The 26296-nt window shown below is 51.7% G+C and overlaps 1 protein-coding gene across 2 annotated transcripts in view; it reads left to right on the top strand.

Moving 5' to 3' along the window:
- PITX1 (paired like homeodomain 1) overlaps nucleotides 1-25979 on the top strand; it is a 110465-nt gene extending 84486 nt beyond the window's left edge. For both annotated transcript variants that reach the window (XM_078875323.1, XM_078875324.1), the window contains 2 exons: nucleotides 22191-22498; nucleotides 25399-25979. In XM_078875323.1, the coding sequence (XP_078731449.1) occupies nucleotides 22191-22498; nucleotides 25399-25965 (875 nt within the window). In that variant the 3' untranslated portion in view covers nucleotides 25966-25979. The remainder of the gene's footprint in view (nucleotides 1-22190; nucleotides 22499-25398) is intronic.
- The last annotated feature ends 317 nt before the right edge of the window (nucleotides 25980-26296 follow it).

Below are 26296 nucleotides of genomic sequence, written 5' to 3'. Positions count from 1 at the left end.
CATCATCAACAAAGGAAATCGTTTCCGCCGATGGAAACAAAAGGCCGCGTCTCGGCGCGACCGTGCGACGGGCAACGGCATTCGAGTCGCGTCGAGTCGTCGTGAGCGAAGTGACAATGAGTCGGACTTTTATTTGTGTTGCAAGGGGCTCAGAAAACGTCGAACTGCCCGCAACAAACGGCACCGCGAACGTCGCAATAGACGCGCGCGCGCGTGCGCGTCTATCGCGACAACCACGCGCTCACCGATTCACTCACTCACGCGCTCGCCAACGAAGCAACACGCTCACCCACTCACTCACCCACTCACCCACCCACTCACTCACTCACCCATCCACTTACCCACCCACTCACCCACTCACTCACCCACCCATGCACCCACCCACTCACCCACCCACTCACCCACGCACTCACCCACGCACTCACCCACTCACCCACCCATTCATCCACTCACTCACCCACTCACTCACCCACCCACTCACCCATCCACTCACTCACCCACTCATTCACACACTCACTCACCCACTCACTCACCCACTCACTCACCCACCCACCCACTCACCTACTCACTCACCCACGCACCCACTCACCCACTCACCCACGCACTCACCAACCCACTTTAAAAACCAAGACCCCGTGTAGCCTTAACAGGCTGTTGGGCAAAGTGCTGTTCGCGAGCACCTTAGTCACCCACCAACACACTCACCCACCTACTCACCAAATTCACTCACCCACTCATTCGCCCACACACTCACCACGCTGCAGGTCTCTCTCATCTCTCGCAAATGTAGCGATGGGAGGTGTAGCGATGTGAGATGTTGAAGTGCAGACAAAGACAAAGATCCCCCGTATCGCCTGAACAGACTGTAGGGGCAAGTGCTGTTAGCGAGCACCTATGAAGGCCGGCACTGCACACGCGGAGATGGGTGGCCAGCACCACGCCCGACCGCCTTTGTCTCCCAACGGGCGATGTTTACTACACATCGCACCAGGTACTCATTTGAGGCTGAGTCGACCTTGGGGAGGCCCAGGACCAGTTCAGATAATCGCCACTGGTGTTGGTGGCCGTGAGCGGGATCGAACTCGGTTCATCGGGTTCGTAGCGCTGCGTGCTAACCGCTGCGCCACCGCTCCCCATGTATATACATACACCCACGTGTACACACGCATATATATTACACGTGCACACACGTGTACACACATGTGCACGTACAGTCACGTGCACGATAAAACTAGTGCTGTCGTTAATGCTCGTTAATATATCGTACATTTGTACATCTACATATATATATAAATATATTCGCTACAATACGTGAATGATAATTGGTGTATGTGTGTGTGTGTATAAATAGATTGAATCAACCTAAAATTAGTATCTGGTGCGGAGTGTAAACATCGCCTCTGGGGAGACAAAGGCGGCCGGGCGTGGTGCTGGCCACCCACCCCACCCCCTCGCATGCCGTGCCGGCCTTCGTAGGATGCTAATCGCTAACAGCGCTTGCCCCAACAGTCTCCTAAACGCTATACGGGGGATCTTTGTCTTTGTACGTACAAATTGAACGCGTGTGAATTATGTGTTGTATTATAATAAACACGCCTGAGTTCAATGTACACGTGTGTTTACCCTGTAGACTGTATTATGTGTGTGCATATATGTGTTCACATGCCTGTGTGCATGTTGATATGCCCATATTCGTATGTGTGTGCATATGTGCAATGCGTGTGTGTGTAAATACATGTTCTTGCGTATTGAATGTGTGTATATTGTGCATAATAGAAACGTACATGTGTATATTTCGACAGCGGTACTGTAGTGGTTAACCCGGGTTGCAATTCCCGCTTGCTCTGAGACTCTCTTAGGTCAACTCAGCCTTAAATAAGAACCTGGTGGGGTGATTAAACGTCAGTACTCGGGGAGACAAAGGCGGCCGGGCGTGGTGCTGGCCACCCCACCCCCCTCGCGTGCCGTGTCGGCCTTCATCGGTGCTGCTGCTGCTCATGGCACTTGCCCCAACAGCCTGCGGAGGCTACACGGGGGATCTTTGTATTTGCGTGCGCGGTTGAGACTTTTGATGTATGTAGGCGTAAGTTAATCACACTTCGACTTAATGTGTTGTTTAATTACTGTGCGTTCAAACGCACGTGCATCATCATCTGCATCATCACCATAATCAGTTTTATTTAAAACCAGCTTAGATTGCGTTGATGTTAAACGCTCCTTTTGTATGGGATAAGTATTTTTTTTTACGAATTACAGCAGATACCCACTAAATACATACAACGCGTGAAACCGCACACACGCACCACAAAGATAGAGATCCCCCGCGTAGCCTCAACAGACTGTTGGGGCAAGTGCCGTTAGCGAGCGAGCAGCACCTATGAAGGCCGGCACGGCACACGAAGGGGGTGGGTGGCCAACACCACGCCCGGCCGCCTTTGTCTCTCCGGTGCTGATGTTGATTACTCATTCAAGGCTGAATCGACCGTGCGGAGTGGCCAGGACCCATTTCAATCTTCCAACTCGGGTCGTTGGGTTCCGTCGCGAAGTGCTGCGCTAACCACTGCGCCACCGCTCCTCAAACACGCACGAGATCTAGGCCACAGTCATCGTCAACATAACCACAAAGCCGCATTCTATCCACTGCTGGATGAAGGCCTTCCCAAGCCGTCGCCGCCGATTCTCACAATCGTGGCGATGTCGCGATCCAGCCAGCAGCAGCCGCACGCAAGGAGCTGATTTCAACGCTCCGTCTCCCTCCTCATCCTCGAACGCGTTCCATTCCTTCGGCTGCCACTCCATTATAATTCTTGACCATCGCCTCGATGCAGTATAATAGTTCACGGCCTCTTTGCCACTCCACTGCTGGATGAGTTTTCATCGTGTGTGATAAAGGCGCCTGTTGGTATAATTGTCCATCTGTCGCGTGAGTTTGTATCTGTTGTTATACGTATATTTTATGATACACTACCGTGCATACAATCGGTAGTTTGTGTGTAAATTCATCTGTATAATCACCGATTTAAAGCTTTCGTGACTGCAGGGATTCGTCTTCTTGGTTCTTTCGGTAAAGTCACGTAGAAGGGAAATTATAAAATAATAAAAATAAAAAATAAAATAAAAGTGTATTTTATTATGTTTTATTTTTTAAATATTTTTTTTTATGTTTTATTTGTATTATTGTATTACTTCCCTTCTACGTGACTTTACCGAAAGAACCAAGAAGATATATAATCACCATTATTAGTTTGTTATTTAGAATAATAGACGATACAAATTCATTCCCTGCCAATCCACTGCGGGACGAGTGGTCCTCCCCACGTCGTTGTGGATCGTGGAGAATGTTTGACCATACTTCACCACGCCGGTCAGGGCGAGTTGGTTATTTTATTGGGTGGCGTCCAGGATGGTTCAGACGTCACTTCGCTCTCGTCGGGTCCACAGCCCCCGCGTTTGTTGACCGACATGCCGTAAAACCGGTAACCGGTTTCATTGTCCGTAACCGGTTACGGCCTTGGGGCCTCCCTCGAATTGGTGAAGGAGCGGCTGGGGGGGAGATATGGTGAGCGACTGGGGGGGGGATAACGGACACGCACCCAGGACCGGTTTTAGAGATTTCTCGCCACTGATGTTGGCCGTGACCAGCAAATGGAACTCAGGTCTCTGATGTTGGCCGTGTTGGTTGTGGACGATAGATGGAACTCAGGTCTCTGATGTTGGCCGTGTTGGTTGTGGACGGTAGATGGAACTCAGGTCTCTGATGTTGGCCGTGTTGGTTGTGGACGGTAGATGGAACTCAGGTCTCTGATGTTGGCCGTCTTGGTTGTGGACGGTAGATGGAACTCAGGTCTCTGATGTTGGCCGTGTTGGTTGTGGACGATAGATGGAACTCAGGTCTCTGATGTTGGCCGTGTTGGTTGTGGACGGTAGATGGAACTCAGGTCTCTGATGTTGGCCGTGTTGGTTGTGGACGGTAGATGGAACTCAGGTCTCTGATGTTGGCCGTGTTGGTTGTGGACGGTAGATGGAACTCAGGTCTCTGATGTTGGCCGTGTTGGTTGTGGACGGTAGATGGAACTCAGGTCTCTGATGTTGGCCGTGTTGGTTGTGGATGGTAGATGGAACTCAGGTCTCTGATGTTGGCCGTGTTGGTTGTGGACTGTAGATGGAACTCAGGTCTTTGATGTTGGCCGTGTTGGTTGTGGATGGTAGATGGAACTCGGGTCTCTGATGTTGGCCGTGTTGGTTGTGGACGGTAGATGGAACTCAGGTCTCTGATGTTGGCCGTGTTGGTTGTGGATGGTAGATGGAACTCAGGTCTCTGATGTTAGCCGTGTTGGTTGTGGATGGTAGATGGAACTCAGGTCTCTGATGTTGGCCGTGTTGGTTGGAGCCCATAAATCGAACTGAGGTCTCCAGGGTCGTGGGCGCAGTGCACCAACCACCACCACTCCCGTCACCTGCAGCTTGTGTCATGCGAACAGGCACATCCTAGTCGGCTGTATGTAAATTGACATTTTGTTCAAGTTGATGCGTTAACATATCGTCTTCCAAGCCGATGTATATTTATTACAAAGTGCGGACGGATCGGAATTGGAAGGGCCGTCTTGTAAGTTTTCACGTTTGTGTTTGTAGGGCCAGTGTTGAGTGTACGTGCGTGCGTGTGTATATAGTGCGTGTGTCCCCTAGATAGTATGTGTATCGCGTATAAATTGTGTATATATTCAGTATATTATGTGTATATTGTGTGTGTTTTTATATACTCTATATATGTGTGTATGTGTGTGTATATATATATAGTGCGTGCGTGGAATATATTTACGTGTAATGGGTGTGTATTTGTCTTTTGTACGTGCATATATAGTGTGTATTATGTGTGTATATGTAATACATAGTTTATATTGTGTGTATATATACAATACATGGTGCGTATTTAAGGGGTGGCGCGGTGGTTCCATCGACCCGAGTTCGATTCCCGCTCACGGTCACCAACACCGCCAGTGGCGATTATCTGAGCCGGTTCTGGGCCTCCTCCCCTAGGTCGACTCAGCCTCAAATGAGTACCTGGTGCGGTGTGTAGTGAACATCGCCACTGGGGAGACAAAGGCGGTCTGGCGTGGGGCTGTTCGCTAACAGCACTTGCCCCAACAGTCTGTGTAGGCTATACGGGGGATCTTTGTCTTTTGTTCTCTCGAGTTAGCGTCTGATTAAACTAAATAAACTTGAATATTTCATCTATATCACATTTTTTGTTTGTGTGTATATATATTTGGTATGTGTAGTGTATTTGTGTGTGTGTTGTTGTGTGTGTTGTGTGTGTGATGCACATCGTGTGGATACGGTATGTTTGTGTACGTGAATGTATGTATTTTTTATGTGTGTACATATATCGTGTATATAAACCATATATAATAGTCTGTGTGGCGTGCATTGTATGTATAACTATATAGTGTGTGTATGTGTATATGGCGCGCGTATATGTTATGTTTGCATAGTGTGTGTAATGATCGTGTGAATATTTACAATGTGTGTGTATGTATATATATATGTGGGGAGCGGTGGTGCAATTGTTAGCGCACTGCGCTACGAACCCGCCGGCCCGAATAAATGTTTGCCGCTCGCGACCAACAACAACAGCGGCGATCATTTGAATAGGTGACCGGGTCTCGCTTAGGTCGATTCAGCCCGAAATGAGTACCCGGTGCGATGTGCAGACATCGCCACTGTGTCAGACAAAGGCGGTCGGGCGTATGTGCTGACCAGCCACCTCCCCTTGAGTGACTGCTGCTGCTGCTGCTACTCGCTACCGACACTTGTACCCACAGCGAGCTCGTCAGAGGCTACACTGGGGGGCGGGGGGGGGGCCTCTTTGTCGTCGTGAATTCGCGTTGATGCGCGGCACTTTGCGCGTGAGTGCCGCGTGTGTGAGTCGCCGTCGGGGGTAGCGGGGAACACACCGGGGGGTGCAGGGTAGAGAGAAGGAGTCCACGACTCTCTCTCTCTCTGTGTCTCTCTCTCGTCTCCGCGAGCGCCGCGAGAGAACGGAGATGAGCGGCTGCGCGAGAGACAAAGGCAGCCGTGGAGTCGTCCCCCCCTCCCCCCCAATAAAAAAACACCGCACGGCGCAATCGATGAGCCGGGTCGATGAGACGGCGGGCGGGTGCTCTTCACGGAGCACGTGGGGAGTTTTGATCGCCACGGATTCACGGCGGCATCCTAACGCGTACAGCGGGCACGGGCTGGGTGCTGGGGGTGCTGGGGGGGTGCTGGGGAGGGGGGGGCTGGGGGGGGTGCTGGGGGGGGGCTGGGGGGGGGGCTGGGGGGGCTGGATGTGCGAGGCCTGATCGGGGCACCGCGCGTGGTGTGTGTCTCTGTGGCCGTGCTTGCGTGTGACGCATGGGCAGTGAGGAGCGCTACGAACCCGGCTTCGATTCGCGCTCACGGCCAACAACAGTGACGATTAACCGAGCCAGTCCTGGGCCTCCTTCCCTAGGTCGACTCAGCCTCAAATGAATACCTGGTGCGGTGTGTAAACATCGCCACTGGGGGCGGTCGGGCGTGGTGCTGGCCACCCACCCCCTCGTGTGCCGTGCCGGCCTTTATAGGTGCTCGCTAACATCACTTGCCCCTACATTTTGTTAAGGCTACATGGGGGATCTTTTTCTTTTGTGTGCGAGTGTGAGTGTGTGCGTGTGAGTGTACGTGAGTGAGTGTGTGTGTCTGTGTGAGTGTGTGTGTCTGTGTGCGAGTGTGTGCGCGTGTGTGTGCGTGTGAGTGTACGTGAGTGAGTGTGTGTGTCTGTGTGCGTATGAATGTGTGTGTGTGCGTGTGAGTGAGTGTGCGTGTGAGTGAGTCTGTGTGTCTGTGTGCGTGTGCTCTCTAATCCGTGCGTTCATCTTGTCCGTCTCGGTGTCATTCCGAGCACACAATTCTCTCTGTCTCTTCCCTCTCTCCCTCCGCACTGCTGCTTTGCACATCTTTCAAGAATGCGTTCCGCAGAATATTCGAATGACCGTTCGAATGCCTTCCGCGTAGAATCTGATGTTAGGCCGCGTCCCGGATTGCCGATAAGTGATTGACTTTTTTACGTAAAAACAACCCCCATCCCTCCCCCCCCCACAAAGAACGAACCCACGCGCGCACGCAACAATCTCGAACAGAATCGCATCGCTTCAATGACCCAAAGCGATCGTGGGCGTCTTCTTCTCGTTCTAGATTTGAAGCTTGCGTGACTGCAAGGATTCACATTCTTAGGTTTTTTCGGTAAAGTCACGTAGGTAAAAAATTTTAATTAATAAAAGTAAAATAAAAATTAATAAAAATCACGACGTTTCGGAGGCAACACAAGCTTCCGTCTTCAGGTGGAACCGTCACAGCACGATAGCTGTATCAAGTAAGAGAAACTGTTTTCTAGGAATGTCTCTTTACTTGATACAGCTATCGTGCTGTGACGGTTCCACCTGAAGACGGAAGCTTGTGTGGCCTCCGAAACGTCGTGATTTTTATTTTAATTTTACTTTTATTAATTTTAATTTTTACCTACGTGACTTTACCGAAAAAAACCTAAGAATGTGTCTTCTCGGTCACGCAGGGCTGGCTGTGTGCAACGCCGCGTCGTGGCCACCAGGTGGCGCCACCACTCGTTGCGAACGCGCCCCACGTCGCTTGCCTCTTGCCTACCTCTTGGTGCTCACCAGAATTACCTTCAAACAAGCCTCCCCCCCTCTCTCTCTCTGCTGCTGCTGACGATGATGAGAGACTGAATGTCGAAACCGCACCTTGCCTATAAACATCCGTCGTGTAAAAAAAAACTACGCTTACTTTTTATGTGGAGAGGCGGATCTGTGAAGACATTATCTGCTTGTATTCTTGGTTCTTTCGGTAAAGTCACGTAGAAGGGAAATAATACAATAATACAAATATTAAACAATACAAATTTTCACGACGTTTCGACTTTCATTGTTTTATATTTGTATTATTTTATTTTTTCCCTTATACGTGACTTTACCGAAAGAACCAAGAATATGAATCCCTGCAGTCACGAAAGCTTTAAATCAATACATTATCTGCTTATTTATTTTGGTTATTCTAAACGTAGGTTCACGTTTAGAATGCAGTGCACAGTTCAGCATAAGCAATACCATCGGTAGTACAGGTTTGTTCGGGTATTGCTTATGAACTTTAAATCAAGATTAATACCATCGGTGCCGGGTAATAGCGTGCTCTAGATTTAGTGAATAATCCAAGATTTGTTTCTTGACTTCATCTAAAAGTTTGACGTCACCTGGTATGACGTCACTTGCGTCGTGTAATTGTGGGCGCTTTCCCCTGCCAAACTCGCAGTCGCGTGACGTTGGGTGACGTCACTTCCGTGAAGAACCCTCGCCGGTTTATAGAAATCCATAAGAGGTGGTGTTTTTTGGGGTTAAATCGCGTAAATATATAAATGTGTCGTTAAACCCGCCACCACCCGACACAGCCAAGTAGTAAGGGTTGTCACGTAAACAGAACGTGGCCAATTCGTCACTAGTACAGCACTAGCGTGTAGTGTAGTGTGTAGTTTATAGTGTAGTGTATAGTGTCGTGTATAGTGTAGTGTGTATAGTAGTGTGTATAGTAGTGTGTAGTGTATAGTGTAGTATATAGTGTAGTATACTAGTACAGCACTAACCGATGTGTTGGAGAGCCAAGCCACAACATTTACAATCTGAGTACGACGTTTTCGCCGGTAATAATTACAAACGGCGTCATCAGGCGGCAGCCAGATTTGTGGAGAAATCCTGTTTCGTTCCTTAAATAGAGGGATAGATGTGATGGCGTCACTTGTGAGCCCTTAATGACACAGTTATATTGACGCGATCTTACCCAAACAAACCTGTACTATGGACGATATTGGTCACGAAAGCCTCCGGCGTGTTAAAACATTTTAGAAAAAATGCAAACTATCATTGTCCTTTAAATCCGGAAATCCGATTTTACTTCGATCAGAAACTCATCCTTAGTACCTGGATTGTTCTGGCCAGATCCGTAAGTCTCGGAATGGGTTTGGATGTGAAAATGTCAGATTTTGTATTTTCGGGGAACCTAACTGGTGCGTAATTTTCGTAACTTTTTCTGAACTTATCATTGTTAACATCACGCAGCAAGATAACGCGGTGCCTCGGTGCCTCGGTGCGAACACAACTGACGTTACCTGATGTCACGTGGCACATCCTTTGACGGCGAAGGTGGTGCCACGTGACATCGCACATTCGCATTAATAAAAAAAAATCTAATTGTCGGATTATCCCAAAGTTCATGTCTGGAACCAGATTTTCATATTTTCTCCTCCCCACTTTCTCACACCCCACCCGTAACGGTCTCCATGATGTTAATAATCCAGCCACACGTAACTCCTCAATTCATCGCTCCATCTCTCTCAATGGACGTACTCTCAGACGCGTTCCAATTTTGATCTTTTTTGTGGGATTCCATTCCGGTTGTTTTTTTACTTTTCACTTTAAAAAAAACCCCGTCACACCACCTCCTCTCGCGCACCTGCCCCTAGGCCCACACGCGGTCTTGCTACCAAACATCTGCCGCCATGTCCATCACCCCCCGCGTTTTGTCTCTCACCGTGGCGGGAGGGAGCGATTGTGAAGGTCGCGGGGACTTTCTGGTGAAAGTTCCGACCCGGCAGACGTTCATTTTCTTCCTCGCTCCCACCGATGAGCTCATGCCGTCCGTCCCCACCCCCGCGTCCAGACGTAAACGCGACTGGGATTTGATATCCGTGACATCTGTGGGGAAAAGTAGAGCTTTGTAGCTCATCGGATTCTTCCAGCATGAATACAGATTATGACTGCAAAGTCTGAGTGGCTTCCGGAGAAAGCGAGAGGTCGGTCTGCCCGTCTCCAGTTTCCACAACGCCTCGCACGGCCACCGGTGTAAATTCCACATTCTCATGGCGAGTGCCAGCCGGGGGAAAGTGTTGGCGCACGTGTAATCCAGCACTGCTGTGGAGGCCGTAGCGAGGGGGTTGGTCGATCAACCCCCCCCCCCTACCCTCGTCCACCACACCAAAATAAAATGTTGAGAAACTCACTTCCCGCGGGCGTTGAGGTGGTGCAGCAAGTGGACTCGAGTGTTTCTCCCTCGCACGCGTGGGTATCCTCCGCGATGCTTCGGTATTATACAAAGACAATTTGTGTATTATACACCCCCATACACAACTTGAGTCTCATACACACCCATACACACCCATACACACCTTGAGTATCATACACACCCATACACAACTTGAGTATCATACATTCCCATACACTCCATGAGTTTCATACACACCCATACACTCCATGAGTATTATACACACCCACACACAACTTTAGTATTTCATCATTAGACCTCCTTTGCCAGTACCAAAATGCAATAATAGGGTTTTTCCCCTTTTTCTGGCAACAAAACTGAAACCTTTTTACAAGGATTATTTCTCCCTCGCACGCGTGGATATCCCCCGCGATGCTTCGGTATTATACAAAGACAATTGGTGTATTGTTAAAAGGTTTCAGTTTTGTTGCCAGAAAAAAGGGGAAAAGCCCTATTATTAACTTTAGTATTATATACACAACTGGTATATTACACATGCATGCAGTTGTGCACATACACAACTTGAGTATTAGACACGCACATACACTTGAGTATTCCATACACATCTACACAACTGGTATATTATACATACACTCACTTAGGTATTATACACAAGCACAACGTGTGTATTACACGTTACGTGTCACACACGCATACTCGTGTGTATTACACATGCAAACATCTTGGATTTTTTAAAAGGCACGTGGGGATCCCTTCTATATCTAAAACAAAAATAGTAATTCGATTGAGTCTGGCTTTGCAGGATAAATGGGTCAATCCGTATCGTCGTTATTGTTGTAAGGCGTGCACTGTTGACACAACACGGTGGCTCGTTTTATCGACCCCCGGGGGGATGATAGGCTGACAAAAGTGGCATCAGTTTAACACGTAGTAGGCTTTCACGACCAATATCATCCATAATAGAGAGGTTTTTTTTGGGTTAGATCGCGCAATTATATAAATGTGTCGTTAAAACCCGCCACCAGCCGACACAGCCAACTAGTAAGGGTTTGTCACGTAAACAGAACGTGGCCAATTCGTCACTAGGACAGCACACCGCTGTGTTGGAGAGCCAAGCCACAACATTTAATTACCGGCGAAACGTCGTACTCAGATTGTAAATGTTGTGGCTTGGCTCTCCAACACACCGGTGTGCTGTACTAGTACACTACACAATACACTACACTATACACTACACTACTATACACTACTATACTACACACTAGTGCTGTACTAGTGACGAATTGGCACGTTCTGTTTACGTGACAAACCTTACTAGTTGGCTGTGTCGGGTGGTGGCGGGTTTAACGACACATTTATATAATTGCACGATCTAACCCAAAACAAAACTCTATTATAAAAGTGACATCGGCCAAATGGCAATATGAATCGGGGTTTTTTGTCGTGCCACAAGTAATGTGTGCTTCATGCAGACTTGATGCCTTACAAAATGCGTATTTAGTGTTTGAGCATCTGTTTAATGCCAGAAAGGGCAAAATAAAAACTCTATTCTTATTTGTTTGATACTGGCTAAAATAGGTCCCATACCATTTAAATAAGATACGGGTGCTTCTCTCGCTCTCTAAATAGCACCGTCGGAAATGTATTAAAATCGCTCAATTAAATAAATTAAATGCATTTGAACACGTGTGCCTAATTGTCTCGGTATTGGTTGAAGTCAACGTGCAGCTGATGGAGTGACGGCTCCCAAGCGCCTACGCAGGGAGTGCCACGGCTTGGCCATGGCTGCTGCCGCTCCTGCTGTTGATGATGCTGTTGCTGCTGATGATGCTGATGATGATGATGATGAGCGGAATGTTATCCAGAGGTGGGACAAAGTCATTGTTATGCAAGTCCAAGTCGAGTCGCAAGTCATCAAATTCATGACTCGAGTCTGACTCGAGTCCAAGTCACATGACTCGAGTCCACATCTCATAGGTGGGACAAAGTCATTGTTATGCAAGTCCAAGTCGAGTCGCAAGTCATCAAATTCATGACTCGAGTCTGACTCGAGTCCAAGTCACATGACTCGAGTCCACACCTCTGATGTTATCTATAAAGGGTGTATGCTCTCATTGTGTTTGGTCTGCACGTGTAATCGGTTTCACAAACGCTGGTAAACTCGAACATGCAATCCCTCTCTTCCATCTGCCGCCACGTTCCCCGAGTCTCGAACAACGAGAGTCGCGCTGCGTTTACGATGTTTATTTATTGCGCCTCCGTCTTCTTGGTTCGCGTAGAATGGAAATAATGAAATAATAAAAAGAAAACATCACATTTTATTACTATTTTCTTTTATTATTTTAATTTTTTTATTATTTTCATTCTACGTGACTTTAACGAAAGAACCAAGAAGATGAATCCCTGCAGTCACGAAAGCTTTAAATCGAAATTTATTGCGCCTCCGATTAGTGCTGTTTGTTGCTGGCCGCTTTGACCTATTTGTTGTTGTTGTTGTTTGGGGAATCTGTGCTCAGCAACTGTGAAAAACAATCGAATGAACACACGCACGCACATTGCGATGTATCAGAATGTAACCTTGGCAGGCAGCCCAGTCATCTCGATGGCGTCGGCTCGTGAGCCACGCAGCATAAGTGGTTGCGTAAGTATCGTGGTGGTGGTGGTCGTTGTTGTTGTTGTTGTAGTCGTGCGCGTGCGTCTCTCTCTGTGTGTGCGCGCGCGCGCGTGTGGTGTGCGCGCTACGCTACGCGACCACCTGACCACCCCGACTTGCGATGCCCGGCTGCTCGCGGGCACGACTATTTGGACCGGTTCCCGGGCGTGCCCTCAATTGAGTAACGCGGTACGGTGTGTGAAAGGCATCGCCACTAGGGGAGACAAAGGCGGCCGAGTGCATGGTGCTGGCCACCCCACCCGCTCGTGTGCCGTACCGACCTTCACGTAGGTGCTCCGCGAGCAGCACTTGCCCCAACAGTCGGCTAAGGCTATACGGGGGGTCTTTGTCTTTGTGTTATATGAATGGTGGGGGAGCGTACGGACGCCAGCGACCCGGATGATTCGATTCCCATTCAGGGCGGGCGGTCGGGCGGGTGCTCTTCACGGCAAACACCAGTGACGATTATCTGAACCGGTCCTGGGCCTCCCCTAGGTCGACTCAGCCTCAAATGAGTATCTGATGTGTAAACATCGCCACTAGGGAGACAAAGGCGGTTGGGCGTGGTGTTGGCCACCCACCCCCTCGTGTGCTGTGCCGGCCTTCATAGGTGCTCGCTAACAGCACTTGCCCCAACAGTCTTAAGGCTATACGGGGGATCTTTGTCTTTGTGTAATACGCAGGTTGTGTGTAATACACGTGTATAGGTGTACATTACATGAGTTGTATATATATATGTGTGTGTAATACACAAGCTGTGTGTGCGTGTATCTCATCTATAAAAGTATGTGTTGTCTGTCTGTGTGTGTCTGCCTTCCTTAGGAGAATACAAATTTAGAAATTAATGTTTTCCCACGGGCAAAGCCGCGGGTGTGTATGTGTAATACACAAGTTGTATATATTTATATATCATACTCAAGTTGTGCATGTGTATACTACACAAGTTGTACATGTTTGTAAAATATAACAGTTGCGTATGTATACAAGTTGTACATATGTGTGTACATAATACACAAGTTGTGTGTAAGACGCAATTTGTACTTGTGCGTATAATGCTCAAGTTGTGTGTGTATTATACTCAAGTTGTGTATGTGTGTTTAACTCGTAAAATGTGTCTGTCTCTATGTGTTTTACAAGCTGCCGTTAGCGAGCGCCTATTCAGGCCGAGGTGGCTGCTTGTGTTACGATCGAAACGTGGTGATTAAATTTATTTTATATTTCCTACGTGACTTTACCGAAATAACCAAAGCGTATGGATCCCTGCAGTCACGAAAACTTCAAATCTGGAGTGGTCACGGTGTTTAATTGCTGCTTAATTGGTGTGTATAAAGCCTGGCCATAATTAGTCTCTGAGGTTGGCGCGTGTGTGTGTGTGTGTCTGTGTGTGAATTGCTGTGGCCTCTAATTGGATTTATTTAGTCTAAGCGTCAGTGACAGGCACGTACGTCTCCCTATACGTTGAGTCATTAATATAAGGGGACATTTATAGAAACACCCACCTAATTAACGACATTGGTGGTGAGTGAGACACGTGGAATACAGTATCGGTATTATGTCCATATATATAAAAGGCAAAGTTGTGAATGTGTGTCTGTTCAAAATGTTTAGCGTACTTCCCGACATGCAACAAACTGGAAATTTGCCATGTGGGTACTTTCCAGACGGTACACCATGCAAACATTACTAAACGAGTAACTGGTGTGGTGTGTGAACATCGCCACTGGGGAGACAAAGGCGGCCGGGTGTGGTGAATCCAAGTCCCGGGCGAAGCCGGGTAGTACAGCTAGTTATATATAATGTATAGCCCAGTATGAGTTGGGTCTTACTTTCTGAAGCATCTTATAGTCTGCTGAATATATCTGTCTGTGTGTGTGTGAATGTTTAGAATAGTGTATCGCAACAATGTATCATTCAATGTGCAGCATGGATTTGTTTTTGTTCGATATATAAATGACGACACATTGGCCCAGACACGAACATATCATCAGCAGCATAATCATCAGCAGCAGAATCATCAACAGCAGCATCCATCATCATCAACAGCAGCAGCAGAATCAGCAGCAGCAGCAGTATCCATCATCATCAACAGCATCAGCAGAATCAGCAGCAGCAGAATCAGCAGCAGCAGCAGAATCATAATCATCATCAGCAGCAGCAGAATCATCATCAGCAGCAGCAGAATTATCATCAGCAGTAGAATCATCATCATCATCACCTCCGATGAGCACGGTTGGCTATGTACGGTGGGAAAGAAGTTCAACAAACGTACATCGCCTTGCGGACAATTGTATCATTGCGACAACGCGCTTTGGATAATTATCAATCTGTAGAAGATAGATCGGTGATGTATCTCCACTTCATGCTGCTGCTGCTGCTGCTTTGGCAGTGGTGCACAAACAACGTGCCCGAAACGTCGCCTATTATTTATTATTTTATTATTATTTCAAGGCCGCGCTCTTATTGACGAACGTGTCGATGTATTTATTGTTCTGCTGATCTACCCACTGCTGGGTGACCGCCCTCCCCAAGGCGTCTCGGCTTCTCTCGCGACGCGAGCAATCCGCCTCGCTCCTGGCGCGACCAGCTGATTAACATCGCTCCATCTCCGCGATGGCTGTGCTTGATAAAACACAAATATAACAACAAGAACACCCCCCCCCCCTTCACGTAGCCTTAACAGACTGTCGGGGCAAGTGCTGTTAGCGAGCACCTATGAAGGCCGGCACGGCACACGAGGGGGTGGGTTGGCCAACACCACGCCCGGCCGCCTTTGTCTCCTCAGTGGCGATGTTTAAACACCGCACCAGGTACTCGTTAGAGGCTGAGTCGACCTAGGGGAGGCTCAGGACCGGTTCAGATAATCGTCACTGGTGTTGGCCGTGAGCGGGAATCGATATCGGGTCGCTAGTTCGTAGCGCAGCGCGCTAACCGCTACACCACCGCTTTCCACAACTACTAACAAAGACAAAGATCCCCCGTATATCCTTAACAGACTGTTGGGGCAAGTGCTGTTCACGAGCACCTATGAAGGCCGGAACGGCACACGAGGGGGTGGGTGGCCAGAACCACGCCCGGCCGCCTTTGTCTCCCCAGTGGCGATGTGTACACACCGCACCAGGTACTCGTTTGAGAATGAGTCTAACACACAAACACGCGCTCTATTTCACGCTACACGGAGCCCTGTAGGTGCACGCATGTGAATTATTTGTTTTTACACGTAAAAAAGAAAAAATAGCAATTGTGTGCGTATTAATTGCACACGTACATAGAGATGATCGTAAACGAGTGACTCGGCGTCTTTATTTCTCACGATGTTCTTCTGGAAGGCCGAGTTGAGCTGTCCGTGTTTGCATCAATATTCGTGGGACTGAACCACGCGCAAAGACGACGTTTGCGTTAATGGGGGCCTCGAAAAAATGTAGGGAACGGGCCGGTCTGGTGGGTTTCACCACGCCCCCCCCACCATCACCACCCCCCCACCACCCCCCCACCACCATCCCCCCCCCCACCATCCCCCCCCACCACCCCCACCACCATCCCCCCCCACCATCCCCCCCCACCATCTCCCCCCCCACCATCCCCCCCCACCACCATCCCCCCCCCACCACCCCCCCCACCATCCCCCCCCACCATCTCCCCCCCCCCACCATCCCCCCCCCACCACCATCCCCCCCCACCATCTCCCCCCCCACCATCCCCCCCCCACCACCATCCCCCCCCACCACCATCCCCCCCCCACCCCCCCCCCACCACCATCCCCCCCCCCACCACCCCCCCCACCTCCCCCCACCACCACCATCCCCCCCCCCACCACCCCCCCCACCTCCCCCCCCCACCACCATCCCCCCCACCACCATCCCCACCACCCTCCCCCACCACCATCCCCACCACCACCCCCCCCCCCACCACCACCAGCGCTGAGCCGAGTAAATCACCACGACGTAGAGTCGTGGAGTGGCAGACGCGAAAGCCGCGAGGACGCGGAGGGGGAGGGAGCGTGAAAGCCTGCTCCTGGTGACGAGTGCGCATGTTGCTGTGTGGAGCTGTGTGTGTGTGTGGTGCTGTGTGTGTGGTGCTGTGTGTGTGGTGCTGTGTGAGTGTGGTGCTGTGTGTGCGGTGCTGTGTGTGTGGTGCTGTGTGTGTGGTGCTGTGTGTGTGGTGCTGTGTGTGTGGTGCTGTGAGTGTGGCGCTGTGTGTGTGTGGTGCTGTGTGTGTGTGGTGCTGTGTGTGTGGTACTGTGTGAGTGTGGTGCTGTGTGTGTGGTGCTGTGTGTGTGGTGCTGTGTGAGTGTGGTGCTGTGTGTGTGGTGCTGTGTGAGTGTGCTCTGTGTGTGGTGCTGTGTGAGTGTGCTGTGTGTGTGTGTGTGGCGCTGTGTGTGTGTGGTGCTGTGTGCGTGTGGTGTCTGTGTGCGTGGTGCTGTGTGTGTGTGGTGCTGTGTGTGTGGTGTCTGTGTGTGTGGTGCTGTGTGAGTGTGGTGTCTGTGTGAGTGTGGTGTCTGTGTGTGTGTGGTGCTGTGTGAGTGTGGTGCTGTGTGAGTGTGGTGCTGTGTGAGTGTGGTGTGTGTGTGGTGTCTGTGTGTGTGCTGTGTGTGGTGCTGTGTGTGGTGCTGTGTGTGTGTGTGTGGTGCTATGTCTGGTGTCTCTGTGTGTGTGTGGTTCTATGTGTGTGGTTCTGTGTGGTGTGTGTGTGTGTGTGTCATGCTGTGTGTGTGGTGCTGTGTGTGTGGTGCTGTGTGTGTGGTGCTGCGTGTGGTGCTGTGTGAGTGTGGTGCTGGTCACCCACCCGTGTGTCGCAGTGCTGCTCGCTAACAGCACTTGCCCCAACAGTCTGTTCATAGCTATACAGACCGAGGAGCGGTGGCGTAGTGGTTAGCGCAGTGCGCTACAACGAGTTGAGTTCACGGTGTTGTCGATGCTAGTACATCGATGTTAACGCAGCAGTAGCAGACTATATAATTGAAGTAACATAACACAGATAAGTGGACAATTGGCTTCCTTCACATTTGTGTCTTTAACAATTACACACCATCACTATTATAATCACGTGGAACACCCAAATATAAAATCCCTGGGTTTGATATTTCCACCTAGCTCACGGCCCCCACCCTCAACCGCATCCACCGCACAAACCACGGCAGTGGATGCGGACAGCTGATGATGCACAAATGGAAAAATTAACCCGTAAAAACTAAGTTTTTCACTATAAATCCTTTATATGCGTGGCATCGGGGCGGCTAGAGTCCTCTCGTCCTCTGGCTTGAGATGGCTGCCACCTATGGGTCATATGATTGTGTGCCAGCATTAACCAATTGGTAAATAAATATTTTTTAAAAATTCCCTAAACAGTGTAAAATTTTTGAAAAAAAAAATTCACGAAAATTCATTGTCACGCACAACGAGTCTGTGTGCGAAATGTCAGCTCGATTGGATCACGGGAAGTGGGTTAAAAAACGACCGAAATATTTGCACGGTCGTAAGCGCGCAAGCGCGCAAGCAAGTAAGTGAACTTAATATAAAAGATTTTAAAATGTAGAACTCTCTGGTGGTGTACGACTGTGGTCATCCAGAACAGAGACGGGAGCACGAGGCATCACGACGCAATGCAAACGATCCACAAAAACGAAGGAGGGGGCACATCGCAGCGATGACGATGCAACTAATTCCGCTACTCCTGACGGGCTTGGCTGAACTTCAACAACTGAAAGTGAGATTGTAAGTCGTTTGCGCTGCGTCTACATCAGCAGCCGTGCGAATGAAGAAGATTATTTTCGAGGGGGAGGGAGGCTCGGGACAGACCAGGTTCAGAAATATTAAACAAATAAGATAGGTTTCACCCTCTCTGGAAATAAAACAGGTGTTCAGATGTTTAAGCATCTACATCCGCAGAACATGAAGGACCAGTGGTATCTACATCCGCAGAACGTGAAGGACCAGTGGTATCTACATCTGCAGAACGTGAAGAACCAGTGGTATCTACATCCGCAGAACATGAAGGACCAGTGGCATCTACATCTGCAGAACGTGAAGAACCAGTGGCATCTACATCTGCAGAACGTGAAGAACCAGTGGCATCTACAACTGCACATGCCGTACAACGTGTTTGGAATCGACAGGAGTCCTGTAAAGTTGGACTTACGAAACAAAGCGACTTACGAACAGACCTCTGAAACCTAAACTCGTTCGTAAGAAGAGGAGTCCCCGTGTCAAATATTACATTTTAAAAAAGTGACGTTACCCCCCCAAAAAAAAAACCAAACAGCGTTGTGGCGAAACTCAGCTGCTCCATCCCTCGTAGAACGACGCGAGAATTGACATCACTCAGTGGTGGCCACGGCCTTGTTTGTGTTCTCGTGCGTGTCGAGCCGCTGCGCACGTATGCAAGGTATGCTGCGGTATTGTACCAATGCGTCGCGTCTGTGTGCGTGTGCGCAGGGAACGCGTTTGATGTGTGAGCGAGCGCGTCTGTGCGTGTCTGTGTGTGTCTGTGTGTGTCTGTGTGGTGGAGGTGGGGGAGGGGGAGCGGTGGCGCAGTGGTTAGCGCGCTGCTCGCTTGAAACCGGCCACCCGAATAATTCCCCGCTCATGGCCACCAACACCAGTGACGATTACCTGAATCGGTGTTGGGCCTCCCCCTAGGTCGACTCAGCCTCAAATGAGTACTTGGTACGGTGTGTAGTAAACATCGCCACTTGGGAGACAAAGGCGGTCGGGCGTGGTGCCGGCCACCCACCCACTCGTGTGCCGTGCCGGCCTTTATAGGTGCTCGCTAACAGCAACTTGCCCGTGCAGTCTGTTAAGGCTTAACACGTAGTATGCTTTCGTGACCAATATCATCCATAGTACAGGGTTTTTAAGGTTAGATCGCGTAAATAATATTCGATTTTTTTGGGGTTAGATCGCGTAAATCATTCAGGAGTTTTTTGGTTATATAGCGTAAATAATACAGGGTTTTTTTAGATTAGATCGCGTAATAATACAGTTTTTTGGGTTACATCGCGTAAATAATTCAGGTTTTTTTAGGTTAGATCGCGTAATAATACAGTTTTTTTAGGTTAGATCGCGTAAATAATACAGTTTTTTTTAGGTTAGATCGCGTAAATAATTCAGGTTTTTTTTTAGGTCAGATCGCGTAAATAATACAGGGCTTGTTGGGTAAGATCGCGTAAATTACGCGATCTCTCCCCTCCCACCCCCCGCTTTCTATCGGCGTTAGCGTCTCACTCCACGGGAGGCGAATTACTCGCTTAACCGATGGCGGTGGAGGAGTGGGGGGGTGGTGGTTGTGAGCGTGAATCTCATCAGACCTCCGCGCTCCCAGAATCGAACATTTACAATTTGTTATTATCTGAATGGACCTTTATTTGTCGATGTTTAACGGGATTCTCGCACCCGGCACGCGCACCACGTCCAGTATTTACACAAATTCAATTTCCTCGCGATGCCCGTGTGCTCTTGGGCAGTCGGCCACTAGCAATCTGCCCCAAGTCCATTCCCGGCCGCCAACGAAATGTCCAGCGAGCAACGAGGCCCTGGATATGAACACGAAACTCAACTACATCTGTGCCACACACACACACACACAAGTTTGTGTCAGCTGCCCGGACAAACACAACACGCAGAGGTCCCCCGTACAGCCTTGACGGGCTGTTTGGGGCAAGTGCTGTGGCCACCACCACGCCCGGTCGCCCTTTCTCTCTCCCTAGCGGCGATGGTCGCACACCGCACGAGGCACTCACTTGAGGCTGAGTCGACCTAGGGGAAGGAAGCCTCGGACTGGTTCGTCACTGGGGTTGGCCGTGAGCGAGAATCGAAGTATGGACGCCAACTCGGCACACTCGCGAACCCCAACGTCGCTGGAAATAAAAACAAAATCAGAACCGGTCCACCTTTAGATCGACTCGGCCCTTAAACGAGTATACGGCCGCTGGCGCGATGCGTAACCGTCAGCACTGTGGAGAGACAAAGGCGGCCGGGCGAAGGTCTGCCCGTGTGCCGACCTTCATTGGCGCTCGTTCCCAGAGCCCACTTGCCCCGAGAGACGAAGGAGGTTACCCGGGGGATCTTTGCCTCTGTGAGTGTGCACAGGCGTACGCTTGTTTATGATTGCCGGTGAGTGTTTGTGTCGAGTCGCGTGTCGCCTTCGCGTCTGAGTGTCCCTGAGAGTGTGGGGGGGGCGCTAAGCGGTTAGCGCGCCGGACAACACCGGAGACGATTATCTGAACGGGTCATGGGCCTCCCATAGGTCGACTCAGCCTCAAATGAGTACCGTGTGTGTAAAAACATCGCCGCTAGGGAGACAAAGGCGGCCGGGCGTGGTGCTGGCCACCAATCCCCTCGCGTGCCGTGCCGGCCTTAATAGGTGCTCGCTAACAGCACTTGCCCCAACAGTCTGTTTAGGCTATCCGGGAGGGTTTTGTCTTTGCGTGTGTGGATGTGATAGTTTATGTGTGTGTGTGATAGATTATGTGTGTGTGTGTGATAGTGTATGTGTGTGTGTGGATGTGATAGTTTATGTGTGTGATAGAGTATGTGTGTGTGTGGATGTGATAGTTTATGTGTGTGTGTCATAGTTGATGTGTGTGTGATAGTTGATGTGTGTGTGTGTATGTGATAGTGTATGTGTGTGTGTGATAGTTGATGTGTGTGTGTGTGGATGTGATAGTTTATGTGTGTGATAGTGTATGTGTGTGTGTGTGGATGTGATCATTTATGTGTGTGTGTCATAGTGTGTGTGTGTGTGGATGTGATAGTTTGTGTGTGTGTGTGTGATTGGCTAAGTGTTCTCATTGAGTCGAGTGTGTGTTTAAAGCGCGCGTGTGCATTAGCCAGTTCGTGTAAGTGGATGTAATGGTTTATGGCTGCATGTGTGTGTGTGTGTGATCAAGTGTGAGTGTCTATGAGTGTAAACTCATAGAGCACTCGCGTTACGAGTTTAGATTCCCGCTCACGGCCAACACCAGTGGCGAATATCTGAACCGGTCCTGTTTTTTCCCGACCCTTAGGTCGACTCAGCCTCAAATGAGTACCTGGTGAGGGGTTGGTGCTTGCGAAACAGCACTTGCCCCAAACATTATTTAAATTAAAAAGTCAATCCGGGGGGAATCTTTGTCTTTTGTGTGTCTGTGTGTGACCACCACCCCCTCCTCCACCCCCAACATCTCCCTCTTATTCTTCGTAGACGGGAAATAATAAAATAATGAAAATAAAACATAACAATTCTCACGACGTTTCGATTGCAACACAAGCAATCATCATCAGGTGTGAAAACCACAGCTTGTGTTGCAATCGAAACGCCGTGATAATTTTTTTGTTTGATTTTTCTTATTTTATTGTTTAATATTTTTATTATTTTATTATTTCCCTTCTACGTGACTTCACCGAAAGAACCATGCATATGAATCCATCCTGCAGTCACGAAAGAAGCTTTAAATCTCAATCTCTCTCTCTCTCTCCAGACGTTGAGAAGCTGCAGGCGGGCAAGGGTGGCGGTGGTGTTGGTGTTGTTGGTGTTGGCGACGACTTGGGGGGGGTGGTCGGAGCGGGTCCCGGTGGCCACGGGGGTGGGGCCCCCACCTCGGCAGGCGCTGGAGGCGGCGGCGGCGATGACCCGTCCAAGAAGAAGCGGCAGCGACGGCAGCGGACGCACTTCACGTCGCAGCAGCTGCAGGAGCTGGAGGCGACCTTCCAGCGCAACCGCTACCCGGACATGTCCACGCGGGAGGAGATCGCGGTGTGGACCAACCTCACCGAGGCGCGCGTGCGGGTACGGGCGGTGGTGGTGGAGGTGGTGGGGGGGGGGGGGGAGGTGGTGGTGGGGGGGGGGGTGGTGGGGGGGAGGTGATGGGGGGGAGATGATGGGGGGTGGGGGGGGGAGCGGTGGGGGGGGGGAGGTGGTGGGGAGGAGCGGTGGGGGGGGAGGTGGTGGGGAGGTGGTGGGGGGGGAGGTGATGGGGGGGGGTGGTGGAGGGGGAGATGATGGGGGGTTGGTGGGGGAGGTTGTGGTGGGGGGGGGGAGGTGGTGGGGGAGGTGGTGGGGGGGGGGAAGTGGTGGGAGAGGAGTGGTGGGGGGGAAGGGGGGGGGAGGTGAGGGGGTTTCGCACGAATCTGAAGATGTTTTATGCTTCCTGCTGGAGGAATCCGATGACCTTCGAAGGCTCTTTGTGACTTGACGACTCGTAAGGGACGTCACAAGACGCGCGTGCTGTAATGCTGAACTTCTTTCGCGCCGTACGTAGCCAACCGCAGGCAGGTGCGGGGTGAAGCGGGTGGGTTAAGTAGAGGTGGGAGGGGGGGTTAGTGGGGGGTAGTGGGGGAGGTAAAAGTAACCGCGCATTGACACAAATCAGTGCGTTCGTAGTGGTGGTGGGGGGGGGGGTGTGGGAGGCGGTATTAGCGGGGGGAGGGAAGAGGGAACGCGGGGGGGGGGGGGGCTGGTGGGGTGACGCCAACCCGCACGGCTCACGGCTGGGTAGCCGCTTTGTCAAACGCCGTACGACAGAAGAAGACGAGGAGTGGTGTGGGGGGTAGGGGGGGTTGGTGTGGGGGGTAGGGGGGGTTGGTGTGGGGGGTAGGGGGGGTTGGTGTGGGGGGTAGGGGTGCAGTGGTGGGGGAGGAGGGGGCCACTTGGGGCAGGGGGAGGTACGGGCGATAATGGGGGAGGCACTCCGCGGTTAATCGGTTACCGGTAATCGGGGCCGAATCTTTTCATCCCTGCTGCTGATGATGATGTCTGTGCTGATGATGATGATGACGTGTTTGCGTGCTGTTTGATACTGCTGATGACACTGATTGTGCCGCTGCTGATGCTGTTGGTGCTGATGATGATTACGATGCCAGTGCTGCTGCTGTTGATGCCGCTGCTACACCTGATGATGGTGCTGCCGTTGCTGTTGCCACAGCTGATATTGCTGCTGCTGCTTAATGCTGTTGACGATTCGCTGCTGCTGGTGATGCTGATGATGTTGCTGATGGTGATGTTGCCGCAGCTGATGCTCCTGCTGCTGCTTAATGTTGTTGACGATATCGCTGCTGCTGCTGCTGCTGTTGATGATGCAGCTGATGATGATGCTGTTGCTGATGATGATGTTGCTGATGATGATATTGCTGATGATGATGTTGCTGATGATGATGATGCTGCTGATGATGATGTTGCTTCTTCTTGGTTCTTTCGTGACTTTACCGAAAGAACCAAGAAGATGAATCCCTGCAGTCAGGAAAGCTTTAAATCGAAAGATGATGTTGCTGTTGCTGACGATGATGCTGATGATGATGTTGCTGATGATGATGTTGCTGACGCTGCTGCTGCTGCTGCTGTGTACAAGACGTGAGCGCGCCGCTGCCAGGAGCGACGCGTCGCGAGTGAGTGAGTGGGAGCCCGCGGCGACGTCTCCGCTTTCCCGGCAATCCGCGTCGCGCGCGCCGCGCCGAGAGATAAAAATAGAGGTGGGGGAGGAGGGGTACACGGGGGAGACGTGGGGAGACGTGGGAGAGACACGCGGAGATGTGGGGGAGACGTGGGGGAGACGTGGGAGAGACACGCGGAGACGTGGGGAGACGTGGGGGAGACGTGGGGAGACGTGGGGGAGACGTGGGAGAGACACGCGGAGATGTGGGGGAGACGTGGGGGAGACGTGGGAGAGACACGCGGAGACGTGGGGAGACGTGGGGGAGACGTGGGGAGACGTGGGGGAGACGTGGGAGAGACACGCGGAGACGTGGGGAGACGTGGGGGAGACGTGGGGAGACGTGGGGGAGACGTGGGGAGACGTGGGGGAGAGATGGAGACGTGGGGAGACGTGGGGGAGACGTGGGGGAGACGTGGGGAGACGTGGGGGAGACGTGGGAGAGACACGCGGAGGCGTGGGGAGACGTGGGGAGACGTGGGGGAGACGTGGGGGAGACGTGGGAGAGACACGCGGAGACGTGGGGAGACGTGGGGGAGACGTGGGGAGACGTGGGGGAGACGTGGGGAGACGTGGGGGAGAGATGGAGACGTGGGGAGACGTGGGGGAGACGTGGGGGAGACGTGGGGAGACGTGGGGGAGACGTGGGGAGACGTGGGGGAGAGATGGAGATGTGGGGGAGACGTGGGGAGACGTGGGGAGAAGTGGCGGAGACATGGGGAGAGATGGGGGAGACGTGGGGGTGACACGCAGAGACATGTGGGAGACGTGGGAGAGACGTGGGAGAGACGTGGGGAGACACTGGGAGACATGGTGGTGGGGGGGGTCTAAAGGCTAAGACAGGGAGACTGCTCTACAAGGAGAGCGAGTGGCGTGGGGGGGGGTTGGCTCTGTGCCGCATTCACGGCGTGCGGAGCGAAGCGGCGTCGTCCCCCCCCAGTGTGCTTTGCCCCCCACCCCCCAGTGCTCACCGCCCTCCCCGCGTCTCTTCCCTCCCGACGTCTCCCCAACACACACACACATACACGTACACACACACACACGTGCACACACACACACGTACTCACACGCACACACACGCACTCACGTACACACACACACGTACTCACGTACACACACACACGTACACACACACACGTACACACACACACACACGCACACAAACACGTACACACACACGTATACACACACACGTACACACGCACACACGCGTACACACACACACGTGCACGCACACACACACACGTATACACACACACAGATCTGGTTCAAGAACCGCCGCGCCAAGTGGCGCAAGCGTGAGCGCAACCAGCAGGCGGAGTTGTGCAAGAACGGCTTCGGGGCGCAGTTCAGCGGCTTCATGCAGCCCTACGACGACGTCTACTCGGCCGCCAGCTACGGCTACAACAACTGGGCGAAAGCGCTTCAGCCCTCCGCGGCTCCCCTCTCAAAGAACTTTCCCTTCTTCAACTCGGTCTCGCCACCCGTCTTCTCGCCCCCGTGCACCACGGGCATGGCCGCGGCCGCCGCCGTCGCCTCTTCCTCGATGATGCCCCAGCACCACCCGGGCATCGGCAACCTCAGCGGTTCGCCCGTGGCCACGAGTCCCGCGTCTGGAGCCGGCGGGTGCCCGTACGCGGTGGCGGCCCACGCGGCAGGAGCGCCCGCGCCGCCCTACGTCTACCGGGGCGACCCCTGCAACTCGAGCCTGGCCAGCCTGAGGCTCAAGGCGAAGCAGCACCACTCGAGTTTCGCCGGATACGCGGGCCTGCAGGCGCCGCCGTCCAATTTCAGCGCGTGCCAGTACGCAGTGGACCGGCCCGTCTAGCGTGCTCGTCGTCGGTGGGCTGGGGGGCTGGGGGGGGGCTGGGGGGGGGGGCTAGGGAGGGGGCTGCATCCTCCCCCCCCCCCTCTGGTCGGTTGGAGGCGATGAGCGAACGTGGCTGATTTGCGCGAGGCACGGCACGCTGGTGGCGATGCAGTGCTGCCCCCTCCTCCATCACCCCCCCACCCCTCTCCTCCACCGAATCCCCGTGACGATCATCGTCGCCTCGACCACCAAACACCACCACCAACAACCACCACCCACCGCCGCATTGGGCCCTCCTCCTTCTTGACTCGGCGCAAGGAGTGGGAAGACAAAGGCAGCTCGCCCACGT

Source organism: Lampetra fluviatilis, chromosome 41 (assembly GCF_964198595.1).
Source record: "Lampetra fluviatilis chromosome 41, kcLamFluv1.1, whole genome shotgun sequence".
NCBI lineage: Eukaryota > Metazoa > Chordata > Hyperoartia > Petromyzontiformes > Petromyzontidae > Lampetra > Lampetra fluviatilis.
Note: the sequence above shows the minus strand (reverse complement) of the source record. Positions and strands in the feature narration are given on the sequence as shown.